Source organism: Haliotis rufescens, unplaced genomic scaffold (assembly GCF_023055435.1).
Source record: "Haliotis rufescens isolate VD_foot unplaced genomic scaffold, xgHalRufe1.0.p SCAF_7, whole genome shotgun sequence".
NCBI classification, from domain to species: domain Eukaryota; kingdom Metazoa; phylum Mollusca; class Gastropoda; order Lepetellida; family Haliotidae; genus Haliotis; species Haliotis rufescens.
This window is the reverse complement of record NW_025964361.1, coordinates 10811051-10829285: the sequence shown is the minus strand read 5'-3', so window position 1 is coordinate 10829285 and position 18235 is coordinate 10811051. Positions and strand designations below refer to the sequence as shown.

Genomic DNA, 18235 nt, shown 5'->3' with positions numbered 1-18235 from the left:
GTGGAAGACCTTTGAGTTTAAATAATCGCCTTGAAGTATATGGATCGTGGACGACTACTGAGTTTAAGTAATCTTCTGGAAGCAATTTGATCGTGGATGACCAATCTTCTGGAAGCAATTTGATCGTGGATGACCGTTGAGTTTAATTAGTTTTCTTTAAGCATATGGATCGTTGAAGACCTCTGAGTTTAACTGGTCTTCTTGAAGCATAAGGATCGTGGAAGACCGTCGCGATCGCTATATTAGTGGATTATTACGGCGTTAAACAACCAACAAACAAAGCATATGACGTCGTATAATGTAATATAGGGGAACAGCAGGTTGTAGATTTAGATTGCCAACCTACACCCAAAACTAGGGATCATTATCGGGGCAAATCCCATCCATCTGATCCTGACACAGCTAAGGAAGGCTACTCTGCAGTCGACATTACGACTCCTCAGAAGAAGCGGAGATATCTAGTTAAGAAACCCTATTTTGATTTCAAAGATATAAACATTTTTGTCCCTTGCCAATTCACGTTTCTAATAAACATATGGACTCAAGAGATAAGACACCAATAACTGAATTTTTGTGTTTTCTTTTTCCTTAATATGAATGAATTTATAGGACTTAACTGTAAAGACAGCCATCTACAATTGTGTTTCAAATTCAAAAGACGACAGCATTGATCACCTTTTAGGTATAGCAATTATATGTCGGTAATTTGAATCGTTCCTGCAGGGTTACATCTGTTCTTGAGACACACATATTTAATTCGTCGAGGCCACATATTGGTTTGCTTGGTACAATGGTATCCCTCGGCCTGCTGTATGAAACAACATGTACACCCTACTCATTATGTTGGGTGAGGTAGCCAAATGGTCAGTGCGTTAGCTTGTCACTTTTAACAACAGAGTTCGATTCCCTTCATGGTAACAATGTGCCATAACAAGACATTCAGTCTCGGCATTGTGAATGAAAGAAATCGATCCTCACCCCAAAACACCAAAAACTCATACGTCGACATTCTCAGACTATAAGCACGAATGTTATATTAATCAGTATTTCAGATAAAATGGCCTATTCTAGGGACCGATCATTTATTATAGGAGAGGCTTGGGAGTCAGGGAGTATCAGGGTAGCGTCTCCTAATGATATGACAGTCTGTGTGTGTGTGTGTGTGTGTGCACGTGCGCGTATTGGGGGTAAGATGTGTGTGTGTGTGTGTGTGGGGGGGGGGGGGGGGGGCGGGGAGGTTAAATGTAAAATTACATGGGAAGGTCATACAAAAATATGACAACCATTAGGGGCGGGTAATTATTTTCAGTCCATTAGTGCAAATAAAACCCCTCTGACCCCCGCCCTGGAAATGGCCGGTCCCTTGCTGAGTAACGGTGATGTTGTAATTAAGTGTGTGATATAAAACATGTTCCGTTTATCGACGGGTCACATTGACATTAATCTAATAAATTGAAACAAGTGAGTTATCTCGCACTGTGTGACCTGTGCAATCAACATACTTTGCCACTATGCGGGTATCCGAGCGCCTGGTGCATGCAATACCGGGCGAGGTGTGAGCGTCTGTCTTGCCTGATACATTCCCAACACGAAGTGACAGGTTAATCAGCCTAATTGCCTGACTGCATGTGCCATTTGCCGGAGTTCGTGATCACACACCACAGTCCAACTGCCACATGGTGCTCTGTCGCAGGCCTACAGCGTCAACTGTTAAACAGTATTCCAGTTATATCACGGCGTGTCAGTTTAATGTGGGAGGAAAGCCCGAAGTAATGCAAGCCTCAGAAGTTTACCACTTTGCGGAAATTCACGTGCACGAATGATGATGACAAACCAAGTAGAAACATAATCGAGGGGAACCGGGATTCGAACCAGCAATCAGAGGTACGCAACACTGCGAATTGTGGCGCCTTAGACGACTGGCCCCCAATGTTTGAAGAAAGAGCTTAACCCCGTGGGATGTCTTGGGCAGAAAACGCCCCCAGTATCCTGCTTGCCGTGACCGAAGTTCAAATGAGGATTGGGTGGTCATAATGAGTAACCCGGCTATTTACGTGTCACTTTTCGCCGATGATTTGGAATTTTGCTCATGCTGTCGACCACGTGTTTTCCTTGACAAGATTGGATTATTCATAAACTGAAACTTTAACATTGCTGACATTGATGACAGAACAAATAGTCACTCGAAAGGGATTGCAGGTCTCTTCCACGATCCATATGCTTCAAGAAGACGAGTTAAACTCAACGGTCTTCCACGATCAAAATGCTTCAAGAAGACGAGTTAAACTCAACGGTCTTCCATGATCCATATGCTTCAAGAAGACAAGTTAAACTCAACGGTCTTCCACGATCCATATGCTTCAAGAAGACGAGTCAAACTCAACGGTCTTCACAGATCCATATGCTTCAAGAAGACGAGTTAAACTCAACGGTCTTCCACGATGCATATGCTTCAAGAAGACAAGTTAAACTCAACGGTCTTCCACGATTCATATGCTTCAAGAAGACAAGTTAAACTCAACGGTCTTCCACCATCCATATGCTTCAAGAAGACATGTTAAACTCAACGGTCTTCCACGATTCATATGCTTCAAGAAAACGAGTTAAACTCAACGGTCTTCCACGATCCATATACTTAAATAAGACAAGTTAAACTCAACGGTCTTCCACGATCCATATGCTTCAAGAAGACGAGTTAAACTCAACGGTCTTCACAGATCCATATGCTTCAAGAAGACAAGTTAAACTCAACGGTCTTCCACGATCCATATGCTTCAAGAAGACGAGTCAAACTCAACGGTCTTCACAGATCCATATGCTTCAAGAAGACAAGTTAAACTCAACGGTCTTCCACGATCCATATGCTTCAAGAAGACAAGTTAAACTCAACGGTCTTCCACGATTCATATGCTTCAAGAAGACAAGTTAAACTCAAAGGTCTTCCACGATCCATATGCTTCAAGAAGACAAGTTATACTCAACGGTCTTCCACCAACCATATGCTTCAAGAAGACATGTTAAACTCAACGGTCTTCCACGATTCATATGCTTCAAGAAAACGAGTTAAACTCAACGGTCTTCCACGATCCATATACTTAAATAAGACAAGTTAAACTCAACGGTCTTCCACGATCCATATGCTTCAAGAAGACGAGTTAAACTCAATGGTCCTCCACGATCCATATACTTAAATAAGACGAGTTAAACTCAACGGTCTTCAACGATTCATATGCTTCAAGAAGACAAGTTAAACTCAAAGGTCTTCCACGATCCATATGCTTCAAGAAGACAAGTTAAACTCAACGGTCTTCCACCATCCATATGCTTCAAGAAGACATGTTAAACTCAACGGTCTTCCACGATTCATATGCTTCAAGAAAACGAGTTAAACTCAACGGTCTTCCACGATCCATATACTTAAATAAGACAAGTTAAACTCAACGGTCTTCCACGATCCATATGCTTCAAGAAGACGAGTTAAACTCAACAGTCCTCCACGATCCATATACTTAAATAAGACGAGTTAAACTCAACGGTCTTCCACGATCCATATGCTTCAAGAAGTTAGACTCAAAGGTCTTCCACTATGCATATGCTTCAAGAAGACCAGATAAACTCAACGGTCTTCCACGATCCATATGCTTCAAGAAGACAAGTTAAACTCAACGGTCTTCCACGATTCACATGCTTCAAGAAAACGAGTTAAACTCAACGGTCTTCCACGATCCATATACTTAAATAAGACAAGTTAAACTCAACGGTCTTCCACGATCCATATGCTTCAAGAAGTTAGACTCAAAGGTCTTCCACTATGCATATGCTTCAAGAAGACTAGATAAACTCAACGGTCTTCCACGATCCATATACTTAAATAAGACGAGTTAAACTCAACGGTCTTCCACGATCCATATGCTTCAAGAAGACAAGTTGAACTCAAAGGTTTATGCATAGGCTTCAAGAAAACGAGTGAAACTCAACGGTCTTTCGCCATCCAATTTATTGAAACAATTCCAACGCCGAAAACGCAATTACACAGTTTGCCCTGAACACAAGTGCCTCGATAAGCACACCGTCACCATTGGCAACATGTGTAAACAAGGGGCACATTACCTGCCAGGTGTTCGTCATATCTGCCAGGTTCGTCTACCCGTATCACCCAGCCCTGTCACTTGCTGCACGAACCAGCAGATGTATTCTTTCTATCGTGTTGATATAATCACAATACCTCCCCGGAATTGTCAACGTGTGTTGTCGTGACTGACAATCGACTCTAACAAGAGGCCATACCGCTTTGAATTAATGGACCCCGACTATTAACAAACAGACAGCTGGGTTTTATATGAAGATCACATTACATTAACGGCTTTGAATACAAAATGTTGTGTCATTAAATGAATAGATGTGAATGCGTCATTAGATGCCAAAGTTGTGTGCATGTCAATCAGAATGTATTTTTATATGAACAAGATGCGTAGGAAACAGTATTAGGTTTCTCTTGGCCGACCTTTGAAATGTGTTCCATAGAGTGTGCAATGTATATGCTTAATCGGGGTACGTTGTGGGTGGGTTGTGGTAAATGTCGCATTCGAACAGAAACATTTCGTTAAATAGCGATGTGTCGATTTGTATAAGTATAAAACGTGAACGTCAGAGCACACACCAGTCTCGATTATCTACTGAAACAGATTCCATGGGGCGTAAAAACAAAATAGTGGTGAACATTATATGAATGGATCACTGAAAATCAGTGATGACACCAGGTGTTCGCGAACAGAGTAAGCACGACCTGCTCAATCGGTTGCACCCGCCACTCACACAATTTGCATAAAAAGTGTGTGTGTGTGTGTGTGTGTGTGTGTGTGTGTGTGTGTGTGTGTGTGTGTGTGTGTGTGTGTGTGTTTGTTGCCTAACGCAACTGCCGGAAAGCAAACACTGACAAAGGTCGTAAACGTTTAGTGACCGACCATTTAATACTGGTTGGATTTTTTTTTTAAAACTGGATGTGGGTTAAGTCAATACTTCAAAACAATTAAAAACATGTAAAACACTTCTCCAAATGGATGAGATTAACATCATTTTGCCCCACAACACACCATTTTTCAGAGCATCCGGCATGTCCAGTGGACGATTTAAAAAAAAATGAAATCTGAGTTATTTTTTGGCACTTTTTTCGGGGACAGATTACTTTGAGACAAAATGTCAAGTCTACGGTGGTCTCAGTCACGGGGTTGGGTATACTTTCACGAAATGTACATGTACACCAAGTCTATGTTGTCTCCGTTACTGTACGTGTGTCTTAATAAGGAAGTTACGTACAAGAGACTTCATTATGAGATATGCTGTCTCAGTTACGGTACGGGTGTGTTAACAGAGAATGTACAAGTGACGTCACCAAGACTTGATTGTCTCGGTTACGGAACTTGTGTGTTAGCAAACAATGGAGACGAGACTTGACAAAGTCTATGATTGTCTCAGTTACAGGGTATATTACGTTACCGAAGAATTACAAGAGACTTGACCAAGTCTATGATTGTCCGGTTACAGGGTATGTTACGTTGCCAAAGAATTACAAGAGACTTGACCAAGTCTATGATTGGCTCAGTTACAGGGTATGTTACGTTACCGAAGAATTCGATTATACTTGAGAAAGTCTATTATGTCGATTATGTTTGTAGAGAATTACTAGAGACTTGACCAAGTCTATGATTGTCTCGGTTACAGGGTATGTTACGTTGCCAAAGAATTACAAGAGACTTGACCAAGTCTATGATAGTCTCAGTTACAGGGTATGTTACGTTACCGAAGAATTCGATTATACTTGAGCAAGTCTATTATGTCGATTATGTTGTAAAGAATTACAAGAGACTTGACCAAGTCTATGATTGTCTCAGTTACAGGGTATGGTACGTTACCGAAGAATTACAAGAGACTTGACCAAGTCTATGATTGTCTCAGTTACAGGGTATGTTACGTTGCCAAAGAATTACAAGAGACTTGACCAAGTCTATGATTGTCTCAGTTACCGAGTCTATTACGTTACCGACGAATTACAAGAGACTTTAACAAGTCTATGATTGTCTCAGTCACGGGGTTTATTACGTTACCGAAGAACTACAAGAGACTTGAACAAGTCTATGATTGTCTCAGTTACGGAGTCTATTACGTTACCGAAGAACTACAAGAGACTTGACCAAGTCTATGATTGTCTCAGTCACGGGGTCGGGTGTGCTTACACTGTTATCAGCCGACCACGAATCTTATGTTTCCCTCCACGCCTACCTTCCCCGCAAGACGCTTCAGTCCTCATTTGTTATCTCGGATAGTCAGCGTTCCGAGCGATTAATTACCAATCAATAACAACGGAATGAATACAATGAATTATATCGATATATCGATCTCCCATACAACTGATTGGTGCCTCGACTGTTTAAAGATAATTCTCAAAGGGGATTTTTATACATGAGGGATAAGCTTTAAACAGCAAACCTTTGCCCCAGTGATCTGAAAAGCCAAGCGGTTGAGTATATGCTAATCAAGTGTACTGTTCTACGTTCGACGCGAGGACTCAATGAATTCGTATTGACTGAAAACGAATGGCAAGGAAAACAGACTTCTAGAAAAAGTTGAATGATTAATGGCGGTGGTTATCGGAGAAGTAATTTGACGAATCAGTCAGTGTGAAATATCGCCCATGTCCTGGATCCTTATAGAGGATTAACGCAATTTGGAGGTGTGACGGGTGTTTGTTTTGTACATTATCTGGAGATAATTGATCTACGTGCTGCACGTGCAATCACGTGGGATGTAGCTAGGAGACCCGCCTGGATGTTAGTATTTACAGCTGACTGAAACAGGTAGGCAGTTTTCTCATTAGCACCACAGACAATAACATTGTGATCTTTTGTAATGATTCTGAGAACGTTCACGTGAGGTAGTATAATTGTCTGCATGAGGTAAATGTTATTCTTGTCAGTCGCATTATTATTATTTTGTTTCGTTTTCTGATATATTCTTCTGCTTTTGGTAAACAACTGCCCAAGATACGGTGACTTTTTTCAGTTATTTTTTTCAGTCGTTTATATTTTTTATTTCACTAAATTTATTTTTTTCAGAAAAGATTCCATTCTCAACGGATTTAAACCTACGATTTCACAACCAGTGAGATATTCATGGCGATTCTACGGTTGGCAGGGTAGAAAGTGCGTGCCTGATTGTCAAGAATATACCTACTTTTCTGGAATACTCAGGTAGCTTTACTATTCAAGACATAACAAGAAACGTCATTTTACAATTGCCAGAAGTTGACCTGGGAGTAATTTTTATTTCTTTATGCACGTAAAATTTTAAAGTATGTGAATATCAGCACCAAACTCGTAACGTGTTATAAAGGATCATTGGTACACATCATCCAGTTAAGTTATTTACGTATTTTAATGTATATTGGCTATGTTTTCTAATCTGTTTTGGGACATATAAATGTATACACACTGAAAAATTGCATTTGCAATCGCTTTACCGTTTCAGCATTTACATGCTATACATATAAGTCATTTATAAATGTACATGGTATCCCATTGATTCAACGTTGCCTCATAAAAATTTTTTTTTTTATATTTGTCAAATGGTGCTTCATAATTTCAGGCAAGTACCTGCCAATCTGGAATCTGTCAAAATGCCGACCATGTCTTCTCCCTGGTACCAACATAGACCTCAGGTGGGAGGGTCCCTCTCTCCCCCTCCTCCTCCCCAGCCAAAGAAACTGGTCCCTCTGAGTGATGAGGAACTGGATGCCATCAACAGACGGATGTGTCGTCCCACAGAGGCCTCTAAAGCCCGCCAGGCGCTCTTCTGGAAGATGGACGGCTTTATGGATAGAGGGCGCTGTGCCTGGACCAAGATGGCGATGTTCAAAGACGTCAAGAAGACGATGTGGACCAATGGAGGAACTATCAAGAAGACTTGCTCAATACGTCCCACAACAGTGTCAGTGTCAAGGTCAACAATATGTCGTCTGCCTCAGTCGTCTGTTATGACCCAATACCGACCATATACGTCTACATATAGATACTGAACTGTGGGAGAAAATCAAGTGGATATGTGATCTCCAATTATCGTTGCTATGGGTAATGGTGTCTTGTTTCAACAAGATTGCAACTCATCCTCTGAAAAATTTCGTCCAGACCATAAACACATATGGTTTATGTGTATGGTTTGTGTGGATCTGCATATTTTCGCCCCAGAGGACCCACGTATTAAAAATAACATGAAGACCAATGATTACAACTAAACTTATCACCAACGTCCACGTCTGATTATACTACGTTGACTCGACGCTGCAGTATGTGATATAGGATACTATGAACGATGATACCTCATCACAACTCTTGGTAATCAGCGAGGAATACGAAACATTGTCACCTTGTGTTTCCTTGCAACAGATCCATGAAATGAGGGATAATTATTGGAATATCGTGAATATATAATTGTGACATCTTCTGATCTCATTCAGTATTATTTGTACACCAAGATAAATATACCATATAGTAATCACACGTGCCTGAGACCTGTTGCATACTTTGTCATAATATAAGATGACAATTTGTCTGGAATATGTTCTGGGATGCTCCGTGTTTGAGATGTTTTATTGAGATGTTCTGAAAGGTTAGAAGTTCTAGTTTGCCAACATTCCAGTAAGACTGTCTTTTGGTTTGCCATTGTTATTTTTGTAAACTATTAACTGTGGTATTATGTGAAGGTTTATGTTCGTATAAATGTCATCACGCATCTTTGAGGCGTGCAAGAATCCGATGATCGTGGGTGAAAATCCTGATTATATGGGTTTGTCCGCACCATAGCCGTGCTGGTGGGTGATAGTCTAGGACCCGCATCACTATGGACTTTCTTCAACACGATGCTGACACGCTGTAACATGACTGAAATGCCATTCATATCGGCGCGAGTGAGTATGGTTTTACGCCGCCTTTAGCACCATTCCAGCAATATCACGGCGGGGGATAACACAAATGGGCTTCACATTGTATGTTGGGAATCGAACCCGGGTCTTCGGCGTGACGAGCGAACGCTTTAATCACTAGGCTACCCCACCGCCCCGATTGGTGTTAAAACAATAAGTAACTCTCCGTATGTTATCCCCGTCAAGGACTTTAATGACACAAATCAAGGAAATTATACATTCATTGTCCTGTTCACACTGACACTAATGTTTCTCGAAATGTTTTTTGGTTTGCGTGAAGTTTTAGAAAACATAATGTCATTTATCATTATTCCCTTTTTGACTTTCTTTGACAATGTTTTACTTGCTTACTTGTGTAATTCGCACATTACACCTACATTTTTATGTAGTTTGTATAAGTGGCAGGCGCTACCGGTAGGGCAGGAAATTTGACCTTTTTCGCGATCATCTGGTTCATCACGAACATCTATATGATTTTCACCAGTATTTTGCCTCCCACCCCCCACCCCCACTCCCCCCAACGGAATTTTGGCGGATAATCGAGGCTGGTTATTTTTGGGCGTTGACGTTTTTTTATTGTAGTGTGTCAGGTGTCTTGGCAGCACATAGTGCCTACATAATACAAAGAATATGTCTTTTCCATTACGCTTTTAAAACTAGAATTCAATGCATAGCTTATAATGGGTTGTACTATTTTCGAATAAATGCAAATGTCATATATATGAGAGTTAGCGTCATAATGTCATGAGGGAGAAATGTCAATTCTTTTAGCAAGAGTATTTCTGAAACAAACCATTTTCTTCAGACCCACAAAAGCGAAATCAGGTGGTTTGATAAATATATACGCTTTTATGAAAGGTTACTTTGAATGTGATTTGTTTTTTTATTTAAAGTGTGCCTTTGTACATTGTTTCATTTAATCGATTTTTGGGTTTAAAAAGACGAGAGTAGACATGTTTAGAAAAGTTTGACGACAATAACACTTTGCAATATAATAGATTCTATCGAGTGAGAATGTCAAAAATCTAGTATTTCACCTATACTTTTTCACTAAGCCTGATGTTCATCAAACCATTTGGCCACGCAAGATAACAAACGCTTGTCAACATACGTATCTTCAAATACAGGGGTACATAGAGACTACATGTAACTCGTGGGGAGAACGCTGGACTGACCGAGGTCGGTTCAAGGTTGTATGTGTCTGATTAAATCGGTCAAACATTTTGGGACTAAATCAGAGGTGACACATCATCTAGTTAGTACCACGGTGTTAGGTGACTGGGTAGTGTTTTCTGTCATCTGGCTCTTCAGACAGTGGCAGGTTCTCGCGACACACACCACTATGTCACACAGCCAGTACTGAGACAGGCTGGACAGGCTGGCAGGTTTCGCCAGAAGCGCTCGTTAAATCCCTGCTACCAGAGAGGACGGCGAACAACATGGCAGGTCAATGTGCTCAAATGGTTCTGGTTATATTTAAGCGACCTTATGTGCGATGTGTTCTTGTGCTTATTTCATGATGAAGACAATCGTGACAGTTATCTGAAAAGAAATGAAAACCCTGATGAGTTTGGAGTTGTAAATTTAGGTTGTGTATATGGTAACCTGTACACAGTTATTTTCGAAGATTTCGTGAGCTGTTTGTGGGATCATCTACATTTACACTGCACTGACTTTGCTCTGACCAAAAACGGATAATGTTTTCTGTTTTTAGTCTACTATTGCAATGATTTACCGCATGTTGATGACGTCACTGCTTTCGTTTTAAGCGACTCTACAAAGCTTTGAAACCACATTATAGCCTTTCTCTTCGTGGATTTAAGTTACTCATATGTAACAATTAATGGTCATTATTATTAACATTTTCATTTAAAAAAATCAAACCCAAAAGAAATAACAAAAATTTATAAATGACATTTTGCCTCCATTTCTTATCAAATCACACCGGGAGTTTTTTGGTGTTGTTAAGACAGTGTCTTCATTTGATGTTAGAAGCATTTTTAATGGGTTTTTTTATGTTTGCACAAGATTTACAATAATTATTTATTATCGTAATATATATATATATAATATACCATGCTAGTAATATTCCTAAGGTGACAGATTTCATGATTACTGGTTAGTGTTGCGAGCTAATATACGCCAACAGGAGTACATGTCTGTATTACTCACTGAGATCCCGGTGCAGCACACGTGGACTGTTCTCGCGCCATCGTTATGTCTGAGTCATGATTGACAGACTTACAAGTGCCCTGTATATCTGCTGCATGATGTTTGTAATAATCACTTGTAACGTGAAATGCCATTAAAATGGCGACGACAGACACGGAATCCGACTTTTCATTTTCAGATTCTTCAAAATACCCTCATGTGTCGTAATTGTTATACATCACACACATTCAGATACAGCGTGGGCGTTCATCTTTAAGCATTGAGAATAAATACAATGGGTCATTATACCGAATATAGGATGTATAAAAAGGCAATTCGAAGGTTTTTGTAAGACGTTATATGTATGTATTCATCTGCAGACATACCGATGAAGATCAGGGGTAAAATATAAGTCTTCAGCAACCCGTGCTTGCCTTAAAAGGCGACTGTGCTTGTTGAAAGAGGCAACAAACGGGATCGGGTGGTCAGGCTCGCTAACTTGGTTGATGCATGTCATCGTATTCCAATTTCATTGGATCATGATATCAATCACTGGATTGCCTGGTCAAGGCTTGATTATTTACAGACCGCCGTCATATAGCTGGAATATTGCTGAATGCGGCTTTGAACAACAAACACAACAAAAAACATAAAAACACATCTGCAGACATTGTTCGACACTGTCTCCCCCGTTATAGGCTGGGTGTATTGCTAAAAGCGGCATTAACTCATCTCTCTCACGCACTACAGTAAAACTCCTTTAGTCCGGCCCCTGTCTGTGTATTCCTGGTTAGTAAGCTGTTTGCCCATGATATGGAAGTCTTTGATCAGTACTAGTCAGGCAGTATCAGATGATATTATATGGAAGTACCTAAATCAGCACTATCTAGTTGTCATGTGAAGAGCTATAACAGCCGAGCTGCTATATAGAGATGGCTGTATAGCAATGGCAGTCAACGTAGATATCAGTGGACATAGCTATATAGGACAGTCAACGCAGGTGATGGTCGCTTTGGTCTGATACAGGGGGCATGACCCCAAGGTTATAAGAGTCAGTGCGGTTGAATGGTCGCTTTAGTCTGATACAGGGGCCTTTACACCAAGGTAATGACAGTTAACCCAGGTGATGGTCGCTTTGGCCTGATACAGGGGTTCATAACTTCAAGGTAATAACAGTCAACCGTGGTGATGATAGCTTTAGCCTGATACAGGTGCCTATGACTTCAAGGTTATAACAGTCAACGCATGTGATTGTCGCTTTAGCCTGATACAGGGCCCATGACTTTAAGGTTATAACAGTCAACGCAGTTGATTGTCGCTTTAGCCTGATACAGGGCCCATGACTTCAAGGTTATAACAGTCAACGCATGTGATTGTCGCCTTAGCCTGATACAGGGCTTATGACTTCAAGGTAATAACAGTCAACGCAGGTGATTGTCGCTTTAGTCTGATACAGGGGCCATGACTTCAAGGTTATAACAGTCAACGCATGTGATTGTCGCCTTAGCCTGATACAGGGCCCATGACTTCAAGGTTATAACAGTCAACGCAGGTGATTGTCGCTTTAGTCTGATACAGGGTCCATGACTTCAAGGTTATAACAGTCAACGCATGTGATTGTCGCCTTAGCCTGATACAGGGCCCATGACTTCAAGGTTATAACAGTCAACGCATGTGATTGTCGCTTTGGTCTGATACAGGGCCCATGACTTCAAGGTTATAACAGTCAACGCATGTGATTGTCGCTTTAGCCTGATACAGGGCCCATGACTTCAAGGTTATAACAGTCAACGCAGGTGATTGTCGCTTTAGCCTGATACAGGGCCCATGACTTCAAGGTTATAACAGTCAACGCATGTGATTGTCGCCTTAGCCTGATACAGGGCCCATGACGTCAGGGTTATAACAGTCAACGCATGTGATTGTCGCTTTAGCCTGATACAGGGCCCATGACTTCAAGGTTATAACAGTCAACGCATGTGATTGTCGCCTTAGCCTGATACAGGGCCCATGACTTCAAGGTTATAACAGTCAACGCAGGTGATGACCACTTTAGTCTGATACAAGGGCATGACCTCAAGGTTATAACAGTCAGTGCGGTTAATGGTCGCTTTAGTCTGAAACAGGGCACATAACTTCAAGGTAATGGCAGACGTTATAGACAGCATATGCCGGATATATGATTCTGATATTCGGTTGACTTCGTGCACACCAGGGTTGAAACCCCATGTATTGATCCCCCTGGTAAGACTGTCACGGTTGACTGTGGGTTGCCCGGCCCTATAAAGGTGTCTTGCAGCGAGCAGTCGGTGCTCAACACTACGCTGACCAAGCGACACGACCACCTCCCGTGTGAGCCTGGAGCCGACCGAGGCCTAGTTAGTGACATCGATCTGGTAATTAAAGTTTAATTTTCTTTGACAAGTCAGGTCGAAATCAGCAAATCAATACGGAACCTATTGACAAGACGGTCGTCGATATCCTGAAAAGCACGGCTGGGTGGTTTTCAATAAGCCCCGACACACAGAGAACACGCATGCCGGTTAGGTATCGATGCAAATATTTGCTCTGTACTTGACTTCCTACGTGTTTTTATTGTCTGTTTTGTATCATGCAATGCAGGAAGATTTTTTAAGTACCCCGAGTCGTAGAAACAAATATTTCATTAGACTCACATGCATGTGTTCGTGTGTTTTGTAAACATTGTGCTTTGGTGTTCCTGGGTGGGTTGTTTAGTTCACAACGATAATTAAAAATTGATTCTGACGCAAGACTGAAATAGCCCCATGCTGACATGTACATGTATACTACTCAATTTTGTTTAAGGAAACACAGTTTCTTTCTTTTTACTGTAGGTGATTTGTCGTGAAAGAATCGGGTTTTCTTTAACTTCTTTTGAGTAGTATACAAGGTCTGCATGTGCATATGAAGGACCTAATCGGAGGTCATTCATAGTCTAACACAGACTTAAGCATACACCCTCATTGGATGTATGTAAAAATTCAATAACATTTGAACCTTAACAAATTCCAAGCTCTTAAACGGGGGCACGGGTGGCCCAGTAGTCTTAGGCGCCGCAATTCGCTGTGCAGGGTTGCGTCCCTTGGGTACGCCAGAAACCTATGATTGTGGGTTCGATTGTGTTTCTCGACTTGTCAGCACCATACCCTTGCTCGTGGATTTCACCAATGTGATAAACGTCTAAGACCTGCATCACTTGGGGCTTTCCTCCCACAATAAGCTGACACGCCGTGATATAAAGGGAATACTGTTCAAAGCGTCGTTAAACCCAACTCACTCACTCACTCACTCACTCAAAGCAAATAAACAGTCCAGGAAATATTTTTTACAAATATAAAATATGACATTTCAAAATGATTCAAAGCAAACCAGTGACTTCATGTTTTGTACATTATATATTCATTATATCGCGCCTTCCTATATTTGAATGAAAAACATATTGAGGTAAGACATACTTTACAACTGAGATATTAATAAGTTGTATATCTGTTCCTGATAAAGACACAGCGCCAGTCTGACAGGTCGCCGCTTGTTGGTTATTCATAACTATAGATATGTACCATTATAAGCCATATGTAGCGGGGAGCGTTTCTTGTTCTTTGAAGGCTGCAAAACAAGGCTTAAGTATTGTTCAAAATAATACCAATTCCATAAGAGAGATTAAAAGACTGTGATATAACCAGCTTGTCGAGAGGTAATCCGTCAGTTGAATATGTACCTTTATTAGGACTGCCGATCGTATAAGCCTAAATAATATACAGTCAATGCATTCGTCTGGCGTCGGGTACTAGGAATTAATGCTTCATGGGGCTGGATATCTATTCTGGTAACAAGTATATGGAGGGATTAAGGACATGAGTCTATAGGGTTGTATTAAACTCACATAAACAGCCGAGACGTCGGGCTGTGATTTCCACGTTTGAGAAATTAGCTCAGACATCTTGAAGGATTTTTCTCGTCCTTTTAACAGGATTTAATGATTCTGATGTGATACAGTGCCTTAATGTCTGTAGATCAAGTTAAAAGACGTGTTTCGAGTGGTGTTATTCGGTGTCTGCGGTTTGGGAACATGGTGGGGTTTCGTCTGGCATTTCTCATATAACGTCCACTCGCTTGTTTTGGCCGGGGTAGCACGATTGATCGAAGATTGATTAATTGACTGGGTAATATCATACTTGTTAAGAACCGACGAACAGGAGTGGACGTGTAACAGTATACTCCTGTGTGCGAGACAGTTGCGTGATCAGTGATCGATTGGTAATCGATAAACACAAGGTGAGTACCAAATGTTGCGAAACTTATATGATAAAGAGAAATTGCATGCTATGCTCCATATCGAACGCGGGTGTTTTCATAGATATTTTCACGGTATTTGATATTTGAATCATATACTTTGATAATGATCTTCAATATTTATTCCAGATCAATATATTTACTTCTTTAACGACAGAACCCACACTAAACCTTCCAAAGTAAACATTTGTGATTGTAAATATTCTTCTATGTCATATGTTTATAATTTTTATAATTTTAAAATCATTAATACAAAATTAACACTCGGTTGGCGAAATCGAAGAAATCTGATAGTGTATATGATGTGTCCGTGTTAACTGGATTCTGCAAATGTTTGGTGGTGTGGGTCTTTAATCTGTCGTCAGCACTATTCATCTCTACCACGAAGCTATTTTGTTTCCGTTTAGGTTAACATAACAACAAGAGCTGGATATACATTAATCTCGGATCAGAATAGGCCCCAGCCATCTATACATGTCAACTTGTTTGATAGGCATTACTTAGAAGTTGGCGGATGACAAGATAGACACAATTTTATGGATAACAACTTCTTTAATACTGTAAAAAGCGACGTTTCGGTATAGATCCTTATACCGTTGTCAAGCAAGGATCTATACCGAAACGTCGCTTTTTACAGTATTAAATAAGTTGTTATCCATAAAATTGTGTCTATCTTATCTATACATGTCGTAAGGCACGGCTTAAAGTATCCTTTGGTGAGACTCGGTGGCTTGGTTGATTGCATGCTCATAATATCAATCACTGTTTTTACTTGTCCAGCCTCGATTATTTTACAGGCCTCCGTCATGATTATTTCTTAGTGTGGCATTAACTAACAAAAACAAATTCTATAGAATTTACAAAAAAGGCTAAAGCCAAGTTTCAAATTATTATCTCACAGTAGCGATTTATAAGCGCCCGAGGGCCGATTGTCTCAGTGGGTAATCACCCGGCTTTTATTCTGATACCCTGAAGCATATTGCATTGTAGGAAGGAAAGTCATAGTCCGCCTTTAACAGTAGGAATTAATCCAGGCGTATTGGCTAAACGTCTACTTGGCAAATTGATTTTGGTGAAGTTTTTTTTCAATTGACAAAATTGTGCCTGGCAACTCACAAAGTACTTTAGTGGAGGTCGTGTAACGGCGTACAAAACCAGACAAGGACGGCGCTGTAGAGTCATCATGATAGAGTTAGTCATATCCATAAATCATAGTCTATGTCGGCGTGTTTCACGTTTGGTGCAAGGGACCCGTTCCTCAAAGCGATCTTAACGGCACGATCGTTGTATCTCTGTGTTAAAGTACGGGAGTTAAGATCGTCTTAACCTCAACACCGCTTTGCGAAATAGAACCGTTGTGCTGTAAGCGGGGCTAAGATGAGTATCGATGGCTTAGGTTAAATCTGCACTTTATATTGATATATTAATTTTTTTTTATTGTGTTTGCCAAACCCTCATCGCTATCGTTGTGAGTGAGGGGGTGAGGTTAACGCTGCTTTAAATAAATATTTCAGTTTTCTCACGGTTTGTTGGCTTCATACCCCTTCAGGGTTGCGTCCCTTAGGTGTGCCAGACTCCTATGATTGTTGGTTCAAATTCCAGATTTACCCTATTTGTGATTCTTTGTTTGTCGGCACCACCCCCGTGCTCGTGGGTTCCCCCGTGCAGTGGTGACGTCTAACATCTGTAGCACTTCGGGCTTTCCTCCCATATTTAGCTGACGCAGTGATATAAATTTTGGCTAAAGCGGCTTTGAACCCGACTTACTCACTCACTACAGAAGCTTACTCACTCCTGTTTAATTGGTTTCATGACTCATTAGCTTCCACTTCTGTTTTCTGTCCATCATGTTGTAACAGTATTTTCCTTCTGTTGTCAGTACCTACTCATGGTATCCCACTCATGTATGCAATTGTTGTTACTGTTAATCCTCCACCTACTATATATATTCTGTACATTGTTCCCAGTTCTGTCTTTCTTGACAACGGTATAACCATCTATACCGAAACGTCGCCTTTACAGTATTAAAGAAGTTGTTATCCATAAATTGTGTCTACTTTGTCACTACAGAAGTGACCACAGAAGAGGAAAAACTCAGTATATAGAAAGAGTTATCTTAATTGTGTACTACAGCTATATCAAAATGAGGTTATGTCAGTGTGACAAAAGCCGTCAGAATACGATGATATCAGCCAGGGCCCCGTTCCACAAAGCGAGCTTAGCGCTAAGATGATCATAACTCCCACACTTTAACATAGGCTTACGACAGTCGTAGCGCTAAGATGATCATAACTCCCATACTTTAACATAGGCTTACGACAGTCGTAGCGCTAAGATGATCATAACTCCCATACTTTAACATAGGCTTACGACAGTCGTAGCGCTAAGATGATCATAACTCCCATACTTTAACATAGGCTTACGACAGTCGTAGCGCTAAGATGATCATAACTCCCATACTTTAACATAGGCTTACGACAGTCGTAGCGCTACGATCGCTTTGTGGAACGGGGCCCAGGCCTATATAGTAACCATCGGCTCATCATTTCCGCAATTGCGACAACTGGGGGTAGTGGGTGTCCATATTTGGGATCTTGGGGTGGCTGTGGCCCTTGATGAACACAGCGGTTAAAAGGAAAACACACACAGTCTCAGCTGTGACTTTCGCTGCACCTTGACTTGCATCGACGCATACACGCCGACCACTGGGTTGACAGTTCCAGTCTCAGTTCAATCGGGAATCAAATAGTTATTTAAAAAATAAACGACGAGTGTTTTATTGTCCGATAAACAACG

General features: G+C 40.9%; 1 protein-coding gene across 1 annotated transcript; it reads left to right on the top strand.

The window, feature by feature from the left end:
- Nucleotides 1-6873: 6873 nt before the first annotated feature.
- On the top strand, nt 6874-11412 carry LOC124114670. The gene is made up of 3 exons (XM_048388043.1): nt 6874-6953; nt 7113-7247; nt 7642-11412. Exons 1-3 carry the CDS (start codon nt 6949-6951, stop codon nt 8069-8071), a joined length of 570 nt encoding a protein of 189 aa, XP_048244000.1. The 5' UTR covers nt 6874-6948; the 3' UTR covers nt 8072-11412.
- The last annotated feature ends 6823 nt before the right edge of the window (nt 11413-18235 follow it).